Here is a 15,161-nt window from a genome sequence, read left to right as displayed (position 1 = left end):
TCAGGCTTGCAGCTCGCTCTGGTACATGACTCGCCCCATCCATTCGTACATGCTCAACTTTGAGAGATTGGCCAATAGACGGGGCCCGTTTCATACTTCAGACCGAGATCGAACAACCCTCAGTAAGAGCTATTCCTAAACATTTAATGGTCGCTTCCATTAGACAGCATGCGATAAGAAGAGACATGTAGTGATATCCAACATATGTATGTTATAGCAAAACAGTTACATTCGGACTATTCATGTGAATAAAATGACAACTCCAAAGCTGGGAATGCAGATATGTACATGCACGTAACACCAGAGGCTCTCCACTCCCAAAGCAACCCAATCTCATCGGCAACTACCGAGCCTGCGAAAACTGGACCACCGCCCACTTTCCGCTCCACGCCCACCTGCGAGGCCCACCAGGAGCAGACTCATTAGCGGCCGAATCACATCCCGGGTCGGTCGCCGCCCGCAGCTCCTCGTCCCTGCCCGGCGGGAGCCCGACCACGACATCGGCCTTGCACGTGCGCAGCGCCAGCACGTTGACGTCCGCCAGGGACGGGGTGGACGCGTCTGCATCGTCCTGCTTCCAGCTGGGCGCCGGCGCCGTAATAGCCTGGAGGAAGGGGGTGGTGGGCGACCAGGCCCGGTCGCCCGTCAGCTTGCGGTAGTTCAGGTCCCCCTTGAAGATGACCAGGCCGCTGGCGCGGAGCTCCGCCAAGAGCGGCGGGTCCTCCCGCGGCAGGGCGGCGAAGCCGCACGGGCGCGTCCAGAAGGGGCTGGTGCGCAGGGAGAGCCGGCCCTCTTTGCGGAACGACTCGAGCTGGGTCGAGAGGAAGGTGAGGTCCTCGACGAGGCTGCTGCTGTTGTCGCTGTCTGCCCCGAAGAAACCTGCAGGGCTGGATAGGACGGCCAGCAGGGCCTCGAAGTCGGCGGGCGTCACGTCGGAGACGAACCAGGGGATGTTCTTGGGGTGAAACACGACCTCGCGGGCCAGGCCGGAGGATAGGAGGTAGCCGGCGAGGAGAAGGTCCACATAGAGCTCAAACCCGGAATTGTCCAGGACGATGTCCACCCGCGATGAAGATGACGAGGGCCCCCCGGCTTGCTGCTGGGCGGCGGCGCTCCGGAGCTTCTCGTAGACCCGGGGCAGGTCGTTGACCAGGATGTTGCTCTCGGCCGCCTTGCGCGCCGCGGATCCCTGCAGCTTCTGAATGTCCTCGTACGAGAGGTTCGTGAGCAGGGACAGGTCCGTGGCGTTGCCCCAGAGGCAGATCTCAAACATCTCGCCGAACAGGACCCTCTCCTCGTCAGGGCCGCGCGGCGTCGTGACGGCCACGCCCGCGTGGTGGGAGGCAATGATGCCGCGGTACCGCGCGGCGAGCTCGGCCACGGCCGGCTGGGAGGACCGGAAGGTGCTCATCTTCTGGTTCATGAAGGCGTCGTAGTCCTTCCAGTGCGCCGAGAGGCGGAAGTGGGTGCTGATGCGCTTGAACAGATAGCACTCGCAGAACAGCCAGGGCGCGTTGTGCCACGTCTGCCGGGTGCCCGAAGCCGCGAGCTCTTGATTGTACGAGGCTATCTCCGGACTGCCGTCATCCACCAAGGGACTGAATAGTCATTGCCGAGACTTAGTCAACAGGTCCTCTTGTGTGGGTCTCTTTTTCTGGAGCTGTTTCTTACCAAAGCTTAGCACCTTCCAGGATGTCGTTCTTTAGGCTTTGGAGCGTTGCTATGAGTGCACATCCCTCATCCACCTTTGCCTGTACATGCACGTGCTGGAAGACGGCTTTGGTGAGGTCGTCAACAACTCCTGTCTACCAAATATGTTAGCCAAGATTGCAACTAAAACTGCATCTGCATAGCGAGACAACTCCAATGCAATCACACTCACAACTATGATGGGCCATCTGATTCTCGCCGTCTCGTACCCAAAAGAGGAAGGGTCGGCAGTGGAATAGGGAGCAGGGCAGCTGGTGGTTGAGCGCGACATGATTGGATGGGACTAAGTGGCGTGACGAGAAAAAAAAGGTGTGCTGGTTGAAATGCTTGTAATTAAAACATAAAACTGTAGAGACGAGTAACCAACGATATCAATGGATTTGGGTGAGTCCCAGTCTGCTGTGTAAGTACTTGGAGCTGATTGACGGAGAAGAGAACCGAGTCACGGCTCAGATCCAGAGCCGATAGGCTGGGACAGGGTCGTTGTAACCCGCGGGCTGGAAGGGTGCCAGACTGCCCGCCCGCGAGAGCCAAATGCCAAGAGGCAGTGCTATACTTAGCCCTTCTGACGTGAACCCCGCAGGCACCCCGGCGACCCGTCAATGCATGTACTTCTCCATCGACGGCGGAGACGGGGACGATGCGTACGTAGGCCTCGATGATGCTGATGTGATAATCAAAAGTAATCAGAGGCAATATGCAGCGGCATGGGCAATAATAGGCTGGAACATTCTAGACCCGCTGCGGGGTGGGAAGGGCATGGGGATGTGACCCTGTCGGGCATCTCTGATTGATTGATGGATAAGATGCGCCATCTTGCAGCACGGCAGCATGGATGTGGCTTCGCCCCCGGCACCCGGCTCTGACGAAACGGCGAAACATTGGCATGATATCGACAGGGCTCCGGGGTGGAGCTCCCCCCTGGCAGCACACCTCGGATCCGGATTTTCCCGACAGCCAATCGCCCAATCCAGGAAACAGGAGCAGATAAGAGGCCAAAGTTAGATATACGACGAACAATAGAGTTTTGTTGCATTGTATCCCGATTGAACGGCCTGGCTATGCTATTGGCACATGGGCAATAGCTGGCCGTCCCTGGCGAACTCCCCCATATCTTGGCCAGATGAACGCGGCCCCTGTCGACCCCTGGAAGATGACCCTGTCATCTGTGTACGGCATAGAGATGAAACATAGCTGCGTATGTCGTCATTCCATTTAGATCATTACCAATGGGACAGCCGCATGAGGTCTGGTCAGGGGTACATGTCCGGGACCTTCACGACCTCGACCTCGGCAATATCGGCATCTGCACTAGGCTGCAAGCAAGAAGGTGAGCACGGGAGATCGATCATACCATAGCGATCATAGCGATGCTCATGTAGATCTATAAGATACAAATGATTTCCTAGAGGAAGTCATGAATAGGAACACAAGCCAACCAGACTTCCATCTCTATCTCTCTCTCTCCTTCGTCCTCTTATTCTTTTTAGCAGCCGGTCTGATCAACAATATCAAACCGTCATTTTAATCGGTCCCACAACTGAATTGCGTATTCAGCACATCATTCTTCTTCTTCTTCTTCTCGCCTTTATTTTCTTTCTCGCCCGTCTTCGTCAAGCACGAAGATCTTGTTGTCATCTCACTCAACTCATCAAAATGGTTTCCTCGCCCATGAACCGCAAGTCCGAGTTCACCATGCTGAAGCCCCTCGACATCTCGCGCCTCTCCTCGCCGGACTGCACGCGGATCTCGTCTCCCAAGTCCCCCAACTCGATGGCCTCCTTCATGAAGCCCACAACCCTGCCGGAGCCGGAGCCCAGCACGGCCAACCGAGTGGCCGGTGCCTTCCACGTGCTCGCCACCGAGGCCAAGTCGCTCCTGGCGCTGAGCCACCTCTACGCCGTCCACCCCGAGGCGCAGACCGGCTTCACGCAGGCCATCGAGGCCATCACGCAAAGACACGGAGAGCAGCGGGGCAAGCTCGTCCTCTGCGGCGTCGGCAAGTCGGGCCACATCGCCAAGAAGCTAGTGGCCACCTTCAACAGCCTGGGCATCCAGACCGTCTACCTGCACCCGACCGAGGCGCTGCACGGCGACCTGGGCGTGGTGGGCCGCCACGACACCATGCTCTTCGTCACCTACTCGGGCAAGACGCCCGAGCTGCTGCAGCTGCTTCCCCATATCGAAGACTCCGTGCGCGTCGTCGTCCTGACCTCGGCCACGCGGCCCGGCGACTGCGAAATCGTCCGCCACCGGCCCGGCGCCGTCCTGCTGCCCGCGCCCTGCTACGAGGCCGAGAAGACGTCGTTCGGCGTCAACGCGCCCACCACGTCCGTCACCATGGCCGTCTCGGTCGGCCACGCGCTCGCCATCGTGGCGTCCCGGGAGATGTACCGGTCGGTGCCGGCCGTCTTTGCCAAGAACCACCCGGGCGGCGCCATCGGCGCCGGCTTCAAGACGAGCTCGTGAGGTTGCTGCTGGTTGTAAGGCATGTCACTTTTTTATTGTTTCGGAGAGAGCGTCTGCGATGAATTTACTGGAACTGGCAATGGGTAGATTAGACTGGAGCGCCGAGGGCCGCTACGCATAGACTGCATTGCTTTTCTGCCTTTCTTTTTGTTTCTTGCAAGACAAGACTGCCACGCTTATAGATTGTGTATTCTTTTCTTTATCTTGCGATGCAAGACTGCGAGTATATATGATTCGATAGTGTACATAGAGGGATACGAGGAGAACGCTACAATTTACTTCACTTGTTAAACACCACCACCACCATCACCATCACCAAACTGCTCAATTGTGACATATTAACCGGCAAATTACTTGTGTGCACCTTTGAGACCATGTGGAGGAGATTGACAAACTATTTAGATTTGGCTTCTAGACCATATTCCTGTTGCCAATATTTCACTCGTTCGTGGTGCCGAAAGCATGACATCGCCTATTTCTGGACGTTCGTGCCAAGTAAATGCCAAGGTCGATCATGATCATCCATGGTGCGAGCATGTACAATGTGGCCCCGAGAGATGGGAGAGGCGTGGGCAGTAGCGTGGGTGACACCCTGCACCCGATCACTTTCCCAGTCCATTGGGTCCAGCCAGTCAGGGGCAGAAGAAACAAGCGAGTTGGGTTAAAGTTTCCATGCAACAGTACCACTGCCACAGCTTTACGAGTGCATGGTGTAGAACGCATGATACAACTCTGTATAGACAGGGGAAAGCCGGCCGCGGAGTCCGATCGATTGGCTGGCAGGGGTGAGTGGTGGGTGGGTTCCCGCCTGAAACAGGTCACCTGCCATCCCACCTACGTGGTCCTTGGCACAGTGTTTGGGGCTTGGCAGGCATGGGTTGTACCCAAGATCCCGGGATAGAACACGGCAGACCTATCCCACGAGTAATGTACCCATGTAGCGAGTCAGCCGCCCGCCATGTGGATCGAAATAATCTCGACAATCCTGCGTGCATCACTTACACCTATGTATTCGCCCGATTCGGAAAATCCAGGGCACTGGGCCCAGTATAGCCGTCTCGGGTATCTCGTCAGGGGCTGGCCTTTGGTCGGTATTTTGGTCCTTAGTGGGGGCTACATTCGACACAGAGGCTGGTCGTGTCTGTCTGACGATAGGAAACCATGTCGTCGAGCACTGGGATGTCCATTTCGAGGAGTGCCCATTGTTCGTTTCTGTTCGTGCCAGTGTTTGGTGTCAAAAAGTTTCATGCTCCCTCGCCAGGGTGGGAGCCATGTGGATGGGGGTTCAACGAATATGGGCGCTTTGGGTGTGTGCGTGTGTGTGCGTCCGTCTGTGGGCTTCCTTCCATTGCAACATTGGTGATCCAGGCGTAGTTTGCAAGACGTTCGGTCCGACACCACCATACCGAGGGCCTCCTTCCATTTCCCGACTTCCTCGTAACACGGCGTTTTGTTTATTGTTTGTTTCTCGGGTGTATTGTGTGAGTATTCGTTCGATTGATGCTACATACACATCGAGGCTACTGCCATGGCACAGCTCAAATCCCCCACATTGTCCTACGCACCCGAAAGGGGCAGAGACTTTGCTCCGCCGGGTGTACTGGAGACGAACACGCGAGCCACTAAGCGATCTTCGGCATTCCGAGAGAGCTGGCTATTCCGGCAGTCGATGCAGCGAGCATGGCGGTCATCCTTTCGGATACCCGGCGGCGGCGGCGGCGGGGGAGGTCGTGCCGCCCTCGGCGACCTCAACAAGAGAACTTCCATGTTTAACACCATGGCCCAGCAGCTCGACCAGATCTTCTACCAGCAGTCGGCCCTGCCGGAGGAGTGGTTCTTCGAGATCCCCGACTACAACTTCACCGACCTCAGCGAGATCAAGGAGAAGAGGAGGCGGAGCAGTTATATATTCTACAGAGAAAGCTGGGATGAGAATGAAAAGGGGATACAAGAAGAAGAAGAGGACAACGACGACTACGACGAAGTGCCGGATCCCAAGAAGGACCTGCAGGGCTTCAAGGTCACCTTCGCCCCCGGCCACGACCCGGCCAACCCCAAGTGCTGGTCGACGGCCTACAAGATGGTCATCGTGGCCGGCTTCGCCTACACGGCGCTGTCGACGGGCATCTACTCGACGGCCTACTCGAGCGGCATCGCCGAGATGTCCAAGGAGCTGCACATTGCCGACCCGACGCTGCCCTCGCTCGGCATCTCGCTCTACCTCGTGGGCCTGGCCTTCGGGGCGCTGATCATGGCGCCGCTCAGCGAGACGTTTGGCCGGCGGCCCATGTACATTGCCGGCATGTCGACATTTGTCGCGCTGATCCCCGTCGCGGCGCTGGCCAACAGCTTCACGGCTGTCCTTCTCGCGAGGTTCTTTGGCGCTGTGGCGGGCAGCGTCATGCTGTCCAACGTGGCGGGCTCCATCATCGACATCATCGAGCCGGGCTACCTGCCGCTCGCCCTGTCCGTCTACAACTTTGGTCCACTGAACGGGCCCGTGCTCGGTCCCCTCGTTGTAAGTGACATGCCCCAGATCCATTATTCCAACCATGAATGTCTAACGATGTTGTCTTCTGACAGGGCGGCTTCCTCGTCCAAGGCTTCGGGTTCCGGTCCCTGAGCTGGCTCTCGTTCATCACGTGCGCCCTCGGCGCCGTCTTCATCATAACAATCCCCGAGACGTACCGGCCGGTGCTCCTGCGCAAGCTGGCGGCGCAGCGGCGGGCCGAGCAGAAGGACGACCGGTTCTGGAGCGAGCACGACGCCGACGGCCAGCTGCCCCTGGCGCGGCGGGTCCGGACGGCCGTGTCGCGGCCCTTTGTGCTGTCCTTCACGCAGCCCGTCCTCATGTACTGGAACGTCTACGTGTCCGTCATCTACGCAATCGCCCAGCTGGCCTTCATCGCGTTTCCCATCGTCTTCACCCAGATCCGCGGCTGGTCGACGGCGCTGTCGGGGCTGGCCTTCATCGGCATCTTTGTGGGCATCGCCCTCGTCCTCCTGCTCTCGCCCCTGCTGCGCCGCCTCGTCAACCACCCGCGCCTGCACCCCAAGAACCCCGACACCGGCCGCCCCGAGCCCGAGGCCTCCGTGTCCGTCGTCTGCATCGGCGCCGTGCTGGCGCCCGTGGGCCAGCTCTGGTTCGCCCTCACGTCGCTGCCCGTCGAGGTGCCCTTCTACTGGAGCGTGCTGGCGGGCCTGCCCTTCGGCTTCGGCTTCGCCCTCGTCTTCATCTACGGCACCGGCTACGTCTCGGCCGTCTTCGGCATCTACGCCACCTCGGCCTCGGCCGGCAACCTCGTCTTCCGCTCGCTGCTGGGCGCCGCCCTCGTCTTCGGCGGCAAGCCCCTCTACGCCGCCCTGACCCCGCGCACGGCCGGCATCGTCATCGGCCTCGTCGAGCTCGCGCTGGCGCCCATCCCGTTCATCTTCTACAAGTACGGCAAGAGCATACGGCAGCGCAGCGCGCTGATACGCGAGCTTGAGGCCAAGGCGAGGCAGTCGACCTAGCCCCGGGAATGATGTCATTGGATTTAGCGGTAGCCATCTGTCCTTTTGTTCCGATACCATATCTAGTTGGAGGATTGAATAATTGTATAAAGATCGCCCTTGGATGGGCCTGCGAGTAGAAAGTGTACATACATGGATATACATAGAATTAGAGATCGCCTATAATAGCACACGTTACGTCACTTTGACAATCAATCCTCAACTTAAGTATGCTTAGCCTTGATCTTAACTCGGCAGCAGATAGAAAAATGTTCCCCTTTAAAAAGAATTCTATAGGAACTTGGGGTAGGGACCGATGCACCACTTGATTTTGAGATAAGCCCCATGCTACATTCCGCCGCACGGCGTCGCTCTAAACTACTTACGTCCTTTGAACGGCGGAGTTGCAGATTACTATTTCTTTATTCTTGCTGCTGACGTTTCTTGTTCGTTGGTCGATTTGATTGACCTTTGACCCCAAAGCGGCATGCTGTGTCACCACACCTTCAAACGGATAAGCACAATCCCACCAAAACAACTCAATCATTATACAGATGGGGCCTCATTTGCAGTTAGAGCGCTGCCTGATGAGGTCAGACATCACATGTGCGGTACATGCCTGAGTAAGCTGCAGGGAATGCGGATGCCTTGTCCGCGCTCGTTTGCCTAACGACCAGCTTGATTTGGTGGGTATTGAAAAGAAAGTTGATGAAAACCTTCGTTTATCTGCTACTTCTATGGAATTCTTCCAGTTATAGCCCGCGAGTATAACTAAACTACCTCTTCCCCACTCAGACGTGATTGAACTTTTTCCTTCTCTCATCATCCTCACTGAACACAAGGACCTCACAACTACAACATCTCTCCTTGGACGAAACCATGGCGGGTGCCACTGAGATGACGGATGTGTCGGCCCGACAGATGCAGGAGATCTCCTCGAGCGGTATCGAATGCGACGTGCAAACGCTGTATCCGGGTCCGCCCAAATGCAACTGCTGCACTAACTGGGTTGAAGAGTACCCCGAGAACCTCAAGAGCTCGGTCGAGGAGCAGCCCGAGTCGAAGCGCAAAGCCCTCGTGGTGCGGATGGGTCTAAACCACGGCGAGGGCAAGCCTCTAGCGCTGCACTCCATCGTGGTCCAGAACCAGCACATCAAAGACCTACTGGGTGATGTGTTCCAAGGCTATGGGGGCATCACGACCACTCTGAACAAGTTGGTCTTCCGAGCACCATTCCACCCCTTCTACTACCGCTGGACCCGCTTCCAAAGCCTGCTGGCCCAGAAGAAGCAGGAGGATGCGGGTGCCTCGGCATACTCCCAGCTACTCTACAACATTCTTCAGCATGAGCTGAAGGAGACCATGGAAGAGGCGAATGATATGTGTGCCAAGGGAGTCATCACATACAAACTGCTTTGGGCTATCTTCGAGCCCGGCACTCGTGTTTATTCCACCCTGGACGGACTAGATCAGTTCTATCTGGTCCGTAGCAGCGACTATGATCCCTTGTCGGGGTGTTTCAGGATCGTTGTCTTTTACACCGACCACGACGGATACAACTTTGGATTCGCCACCTTTACATTGGACATCCCCTCATTCGAGGAAACCAAGGACATCACCAGCTTGAATGTCCATCCCACGTCGTTTCGCGACGACGAAGGCCTCCTGGAAGCAGCGCTTTGGGCGCGAGGCAAACGGTTCTACGATCTTCGGGGCGTTCAGTACAAGGGCTATCTGGGCTCCTGCTTTCTCTGCGACGAAATTACTGGGCGCCAGAACCGCAAGGTAACTACGCGATGCACCTCTTGGGGAATGTGAGCACTAATGACGCTTATATGCTGCAGGAACTCAATGGACGCATAGTCATTGACGCCTCGTTGTCTATTTCTTCTGGCGCCTTTGGCCTCTTTCGTCTCCTCCCACTTGACGATCCGTCCGTGGCCCCAACGATCGATGTTGTCGAACAGCCCAGACACCAGCCGCCAGGGAGACCCGTGGCCCCACAACCTGGCAGACCGGGAGGCCCTCATCCCGCATCTCTCTTCTCTAATCCCTATCCAGAGGATGGGTTCCCGGGAAGAGTTAGTCCTGTGATAGTTACTCCTAAAAAACGGAGAAAGGCGGCCTCGAAGCCACTCCAGGTGCAAACTAAGTCCCAAGGTAATGTAGACAACCTCAGCACACCCATCGTGGTAGCTAACGTGAAAGTCTCACAGTCGAGCCTTCCGAGGAACAGCTAATGCTCAGCAATGGCAGCGTCCGAGGTTATTCGTTAGCGGACAAGAAATTGGGCCTTTTCAGCGTGGACTCGGTCGAAAACATCCATTGGAACGAGGACGCGTTCCCGAACCTCCGCCTTCCCGAAGGCCACAAGGACCTCATCCTCGCCTTTGTCGACGGGCAGCTGTCGGACTCGCAACCCTTCGACGACATCATCCAGGGCAAGGGTCTCGGGCTCACCATGCTCTTGGTCGGAAGCCCCGGCACCGGCAAGACCTTACGGCCGAGGCAGTGGCTGACAGATTGCACAAGCCGCTCTATGTGCTGAGTGCTGGCGAACTGGGCCAAAGCGCAAGCTCGGTCGAAAGCAAACTTGAAACCACGCTCATGATGACGGAGAAATGGGGAGCAATTCTGCTCTTGGACGAATGCGACGTGTTCCTGGAGAAACGGTCGCACAGCCACTTGGGACACAATGAGGTTGTTGCAGTTTTCCTGAGGTCAGTGGATCGTCCTCCATATAATGATTATGCTTGATTAGCCTTGCCTCCCGCTGACTTTTTCAACTCAGAACTCTCGAGTACTACCCCGGAATGTTGTTCCTGACTACCAACCGGGGCGATGCCATCGACGCCGCTTTTCAGAGCAGAATCCACCTGACGCTGCACTATCCCGAGCTCAGCACCGACGCCAAATACCACATTTGGGGACAGTTCCTATCGCGTGCCGCAACCAGCGCTGTGAACCCATTTGAGATGTCGAAGCTGGCGGATCTATCTCTAAACGGCCGACAGATCAAGAACATTGTCAAGACGGCCTCGCTACTGGCCAGAAGCCAGGGATCTTCTTCGGTTCAATTTAAGCACATCGAGACCGTACTCAAGGTGACGAGCCAGGAGGGGCAGAATACCAAACAGAGGGGTCTCGATTATGATGACGTCGACGACCAAGTTGCATTGTCTGGTGTGACTTTGTAGCTTGGTCGCAATGATGCATGTCACGATGCGATGGATTAACATGGGGAACATATAATTGGAGTCGGCCATGTCTGTGATACAGCAAATCATGATGTGTTGAAAGAGATTGGGTGAGGTAGGTATGCAAGTACGCAATGGGCATGTAGTGAGGGAGTACATGATAGGTGGAACAGACTGAAGTCAGCTGCCGTGGTGTGTTAGGTTGACAACCAATCAAAACGTGCCTGAGCCGAGGTGGTACCTAAGGATGGTGGCATTCTAGGTTAGCGAGATCTCTTTGGACCCCCAAAAGTTGAATGAAGATTAAAACGAGATCTTCCAGTCCAAATCGACATCAACAAGCCCACTCAGACTTGTTTATTGTTCGTAAGAATTCTTCAAGCCATTGACGCAATACACAATGCCCGCTACCATCAGGGTTGCCAACCACGATGCCAACCTAATCTACAACCCTCAGGGGGTCGACAGTCGCGGGACTCTCCTCGATGCGTTACACGGGGCTGGCAACCATGGGGACATTCTCCAGTCGTCGCTCGACGGAAACAACCTCCCGCCTGTTCTCCTCGCTCACAAGAATGGCTTCGTGGATGCGGTAACGACAGCCTACAGCAGGCATCACCACCTCACCCTGCGACCCGAGGACGTCTGGCTGGCCATCATATCGCAGTTCAGCCTCTACGTCAACAGGAATGCCGAGAAGCTCCGCGGAAAGTTCGTGGCGCACGAGGGCCAGAAGGAGCTCCAAATCGTCTATGAGCACGCCACGCGGTACACGGTCGACTTCGCCGACTTTGCGCAGCAGATCAGCGGCCTGATCTCGGAAAGCGTCGTGGACGACGAGATCTGCCGCTGGATCACCCCCAACTTCAGCACGACCACCGGCGACGATATCGTCGTGGCCAACATCATGATGATAGGCACCCTGCAGGACGACTTGCGGCATCCCCTCGGTCACGCTGCTGGGCACCAAGCAGGACTACGAAGACATCCTGCGCCGGCTCGACAAGCTGGCGCACTACGGCAAGGAGCCCGACGCGCTCTCTGACCTCCTGCGACCCATCCTTCGCTGCTTCATCCGCAGCTTCGACGATCCGGAGCACCCGGACGTGCGCAGCTTCTGGGGCAAGATCTGCGACGCGCACAGCGGGAGCGGCTTCAACTGCTACTCGGGCTGGATCACGGCCTTTTGCTTCTGGAACGGCCAGGGGGAACGCCAGGTTTTCCCCAATGACCCCGAAGCGCGCCACATCGAGACCATGACCGGCTGCCGCGTGGAGAAGGACTACGGCCTCGTCGAGATGAGCGACGTGCCCGCCGGCTTCACCAGGGTCCCCGTCCGTCTCATCGACAACGGCGTGGAGCTCGAGGCGGAGATGATCGCCGGGTCGGTCGGCGTCAACTGCACGAGCAGCGGGAAGCCTTCGGCCGACGGCACTGCGGGGCTGGACACGATGCAGAATCACCTTGACTGGTTCATGTATGAGAAACCTTGAGAGTTGTCTTGAATATTCTAGGTAGATATGAAATCAGATAGCTAAAGCCGCCCCAAAATAGCCATATCAGTTCACCGGTTCAACCATAGCTTCAATCTTATCCACGGCGTCTTCGTTCACAACGTCATGTGATTGTAGTTCCCGGAGAACCCGCACCACCCATCCCTGGCAGTTCTCAGTGACAGCCCGCCGACTCTCTGCCTGTGGCGGAGGGGTACTGTCGACGACGTGTCTGACCCGGTCTTGGCCGGCTTGGTCGAGTTCTCTGACGACTTGGTAAAACGTGTAGGTTTCCTCTTCAACCCAGATGTTCCTGTCGCTTTCGTGGTTGTAGTGCATGAAAGTCGCGTCGCCGGTGACCTGGTAGACGAGGCCGGGATAGCTGGGGACGCCGACGACGAGGGACCAGTGCCGGGGCTCGCCGGGGGCTTGGTTCTGGAGGACGACGGAGAGCGCGACGGGGTCGGTCAGGTCCGTGCGCGGTGCAGGCTCGGGGTCGTAAGGTTCCCAATCGGTACAGGTCCCGTCTTTTGGGTGGATCCTGCGGGTCCAGTCACATCCCTGGGCATCCTTGTAGTACTGCCTGTTGCGGACTGTGTGGGTTGGTTCGACGGTTGATCCAGGGGCGGGCATCGTATGAGAAGGTAAAACCTGATGGTCGACTGAGACGAAATATGATGGCGTTCAAGTCTCTGGTTAAATTAGCATTGAAATCATTAGTGCATGGGTTTTAAGCAACGAAATAGTATTTGAACCATGACTCAACTGGTAAACAGTCATCTCTGGATCAGACCGCCCCATCCCATTCCAGAAAAGTCCAAGTCGATTGGCTTGGAAGAAATCTCATCACCGGTGACTTAGTCCGAGACCCGCTCGAACCTCAGCCTAGCCCCTTTTGCCTCCTCAACCTCGCCGCCCCCGATGAGCCGAGCTTTGACCTCCTTCCCCCATTCATCTAGAGTTTCCTTGTCCATCTTCTCTCTCCCCTTTCCCGCCTTCACGAATGCATCAAACTCGCCCTCCTCCCACCCTCCGGACACGAGGAACGCAAGTCCGCTCGTCTTCCACAGTGGCATGCCCCCTGTGGCAATGATGCTTGCCACCAGTAGCAAGGCCGCTAGGGTGATCTCTACCAGGGGCAGGATCATCCAGGGCCAGCGGACGCGGATATACGTCTCGTCGTAGACTGCCCTGCCCTTGACCGTCGTCGCATTGTAGTTGTCCCCAGGGTCGGCGCTGCGGATCTGGCTGGTGAGAGCGGCCGAAAGATCCGACGAAAACTTCTCCAAGGGCGAGTTCATCAAGGCATAGCCAAGATCAAACTTGATGTTCCGGTCGAAATCGGGCCGGTAGATGTTGTTTTCAACCGTGGAGCTAAGGAGGACGGACAGGACGTTGGGGAGCATCGTTGCCATCCGGGAAATATTGTAGACCCGGCCGGTGGAGTTGGCAACGTAGCTCTTGTAGTAGGTCCCCATCTCATTGCCGGGTTCGTTGGGAGACGTGAGCGAGCCCGCGTTGGCGAGACGCTCCGAGGTCACGTTGAGTTCCGCATGGGAGATGCCAGCAGGGGTGGCAGTCACGTTGCGGTACATTTGCTCGCACCAGCCGAATTCCGCATAGAACATCTGGACCGGAGGGGGCTTTAGCCCGCCGCCTTTGACCCGCGTCGGGCGGCCCTTGTCGAGTGCATTGATGGCGGTGAGGGAGCCAAACAATGCCCCATCGCCGTCTACGCTGTTGTGGAACAGCGAACCAAAGAGCGTTGTGCTCACTCCTGCGCCTCCGGTACTCTCTTGGTTCCACTTCATAACCAGGCCGGCCTCTGGATATTCTCGGTCCACTGCACAGTCAGTACGTCAGTAGCCGGTCATACAAAGTTACAGTGTTGGCAAAGGGTAAAGCTTCCCCTGGTCCGCTTACTCATGCCAGGGAATGTGTAAGTGCAATTGATGCTGCCTGCCCTATCTTCGTCGGTGCAACTAGACACTGCAATGCTTGTCACATTTTTAAAATCGGAGCAGATGCCCAGAGTGGTGAAGTTATCCCAGTAGCAACGAGTGGCCGGCGCGGGACAGGACACGTGTGGCTGGAAAACGGAACCCACGGCGCTGTTAACGACCGAAGACTGCAGTTGGAGAAGGTCTGCATTCGAAACGAAGATGTAGCCTTCATATTTGAACGTTAGTATTGATTGCAATACTGCATGTTGTCGGATGAAATGCAATATTGTGGGAAGGGAAGACTGCATCTTACTTCGGTTGGGGTCCTCCCGCATCCCTTTGGAGAAATATTGGTTGGCGACGCCCATTTCGACGGTGATATTGTCCAGTGGCGTCAGCTGAGTGGGAAATTCAAGTACCTGCTGTGCACATGGGTCGATTCCAAGCGACACGATGGTCACCAACGCAAGCCCCGAAGTAAACAAGATAGGGCCGCGGAAGGCCAGGAGCGGTAGAAGGGTTGCCGACCCCCAGGGCCCTCTACTTGCCTCATCAAAGGTTTCGAGGTCTACCAGCTTTCTGGGTTGTTGGAAGAAGTGTCCCCATTTCAGCTGGCTGATACAACTTGCCACTGACAGCATCATAGAAGACTTGGCCACCGTCGTCAGAACTGCGATCAGCGAGTTGGGCTGGATGGGCAGCCACCAATGAGGGAGAGGGATGTTGTCGATCTTGGTGAGAATGATAGTCAGCGCGCCCATGCAAGCTATAGACAGGATGGTGGCCAAAATCTCCCACCACCACCACCATGACGTAGCTTTCCTCCCCTTGGAAGTGCATGGCTTTGGCTGACTGGA

At 56.7% G+C, this 15,161-nt stretch overlaps 7 protein-coding genes across 7 annotated transcripts; 4 read left to right on the top strand and 3 right to left on the bottom strand.

Annotated features, from left to right (window-relative positions):
• Positions 1–343: 343 nt before the first annotated feature.
• Positions 344–1,981, bottom strand: PG985_011270 (uncharacterized protein; the record flags this gene model as incomplete). Its single annotated transcript, XM_066831037.1, has 3 exons — positions 344–1,598; positions 1,672–1,805; positions 1,883–1,981. 3 exons carry the CDS (start codon positions 1,979–1,981, stop codon positions 344–346), a joined length of 1,488 nt encoding a protein of 495 aa, XP_066681719.1.
• Positions 1,982–3,366: 1,385 nt separating this feature from the next.
• PG985_011269 (SIS domain-containing protein) lies at positions 3,367–4,179 on the top strand (the record flags this gene model as incomplete). Its single annotated transcript, XM_066831036.1, has 1 exon — positions 3,367–4,179. One exon carries the CDS (start codon positions 3,367–3,369, stop codon positions 4,177–4,179), a length of 813 nt encoding a protein of 270 aa, XP_066681718.1.
• A 1,528-nt stretch (positions 4,180–5,707) lies between these two features.
• Positions 5,708–7,692, top strand: PG985_011268 (MFS multidrug transporter; the record flags this gene model as incomplete). Its single annotated transcript, XM_066831035.1, has 2 exons — positions 5,708–6,697; positions 6,763–7,692. The coding sequence occupies 2 exons, from the start codon at positions 5,708–5,710 to the stop codon at positions 7,690–7,692; spliced, it is 1,920 nt and encodes a 639-aa protein (XP_066681717.1).
• An 858-nt stretch (positions 7,693–8,550) lies between these two features.
• PG985_011267 (AAA family ATPase) lies at positions 8,551–10,868 on the top strand (the record flags this gene model as incomplete). The annotated part of the gene is made up of 5 exons (XM_066831034.1): positions 8,551–9,456; positions 9,516–9,831; positions 9,888–10,182; positions 10,221–10,391; positions 10,463–10,868. 5 exons carry the CDS (start codon positions 8,551–8,553, stop codon positions 10,866–10,868), a joined length of 2,094 nt encoding a protein of 697 aa, XP_066681716.1.
• Positions 10,869–11,268: 400 nt separating this feature from the next.
• On the top strand, positions 11,269–12,361 carry PG985_011266 (uncharacterized protein; the record flags this gene model as incomplete). The annotated part of the gene is made up of 2 exons (XM_066831033.1): positions 11,269–11,763; positions 11,843–12,361. The coding sequence occupies 2 exons, from the start codon at positions 11,269–11,271 to the stop codon at positions 12,359–12,361; spliced, it is 1,014 nt and encodes a 337-aa protein (XP_066681715.1).
• Positions 12,362–12,427: 66 nt separating this feature from the next.
• On the bottom strand, positions 12,428–12,994 carry PG985_011265 (uncharacterized protein; the record flags this gene model as incomplete). The annotated part of the gene is made up of 1 exon (XM_066831032.1): positions 12,428–12,994. One exon carries the CDS (start codon positions 12,992–12,994, stop codon positions 12,428–12,430), a length of 567 nt encoding a protein of 188 aa, XP_066681714.1.
• Positions 12,995–13,218: 224 nt separating this feature from the next.
• Positions 13,219–14,172, bottom strand: PG985_011264 (uncharacterized protein; the record flags this gene model as incomplete). The annotated part of the gene is made up of 1 exon (XM_066831031.1): positions 13,219–14,172. One exon carries the CDS (start codon positions 14,170–14,172, stop codon positions 13,219–13,221), a length of 954 nt encoding a protein of 317 aa, XP_066681713.1.
• Positions 14,173–15,161: the final 989 nt, after the last annotated feature.

This window comes from Apiospora marii (assembly GCF_038362585.1).
Source record: "Apiospora marii strain CBS 49790 chromosome Unknown utg000007l_segment0_segment0, whole genome shotgun sequence".
Lineage (NCBI taxonomy): Eukaryota > Fungi > Ascomycota > Sordariomycetes > Amphisphaeriales > Apiosporaceae > Apiospora > Apiospora marii.
The sequence above is the reverse complement of the archived record's forward strand: the minus strand, read 5'-3'. Positions and strand labels throughout refer to the sequence as shown.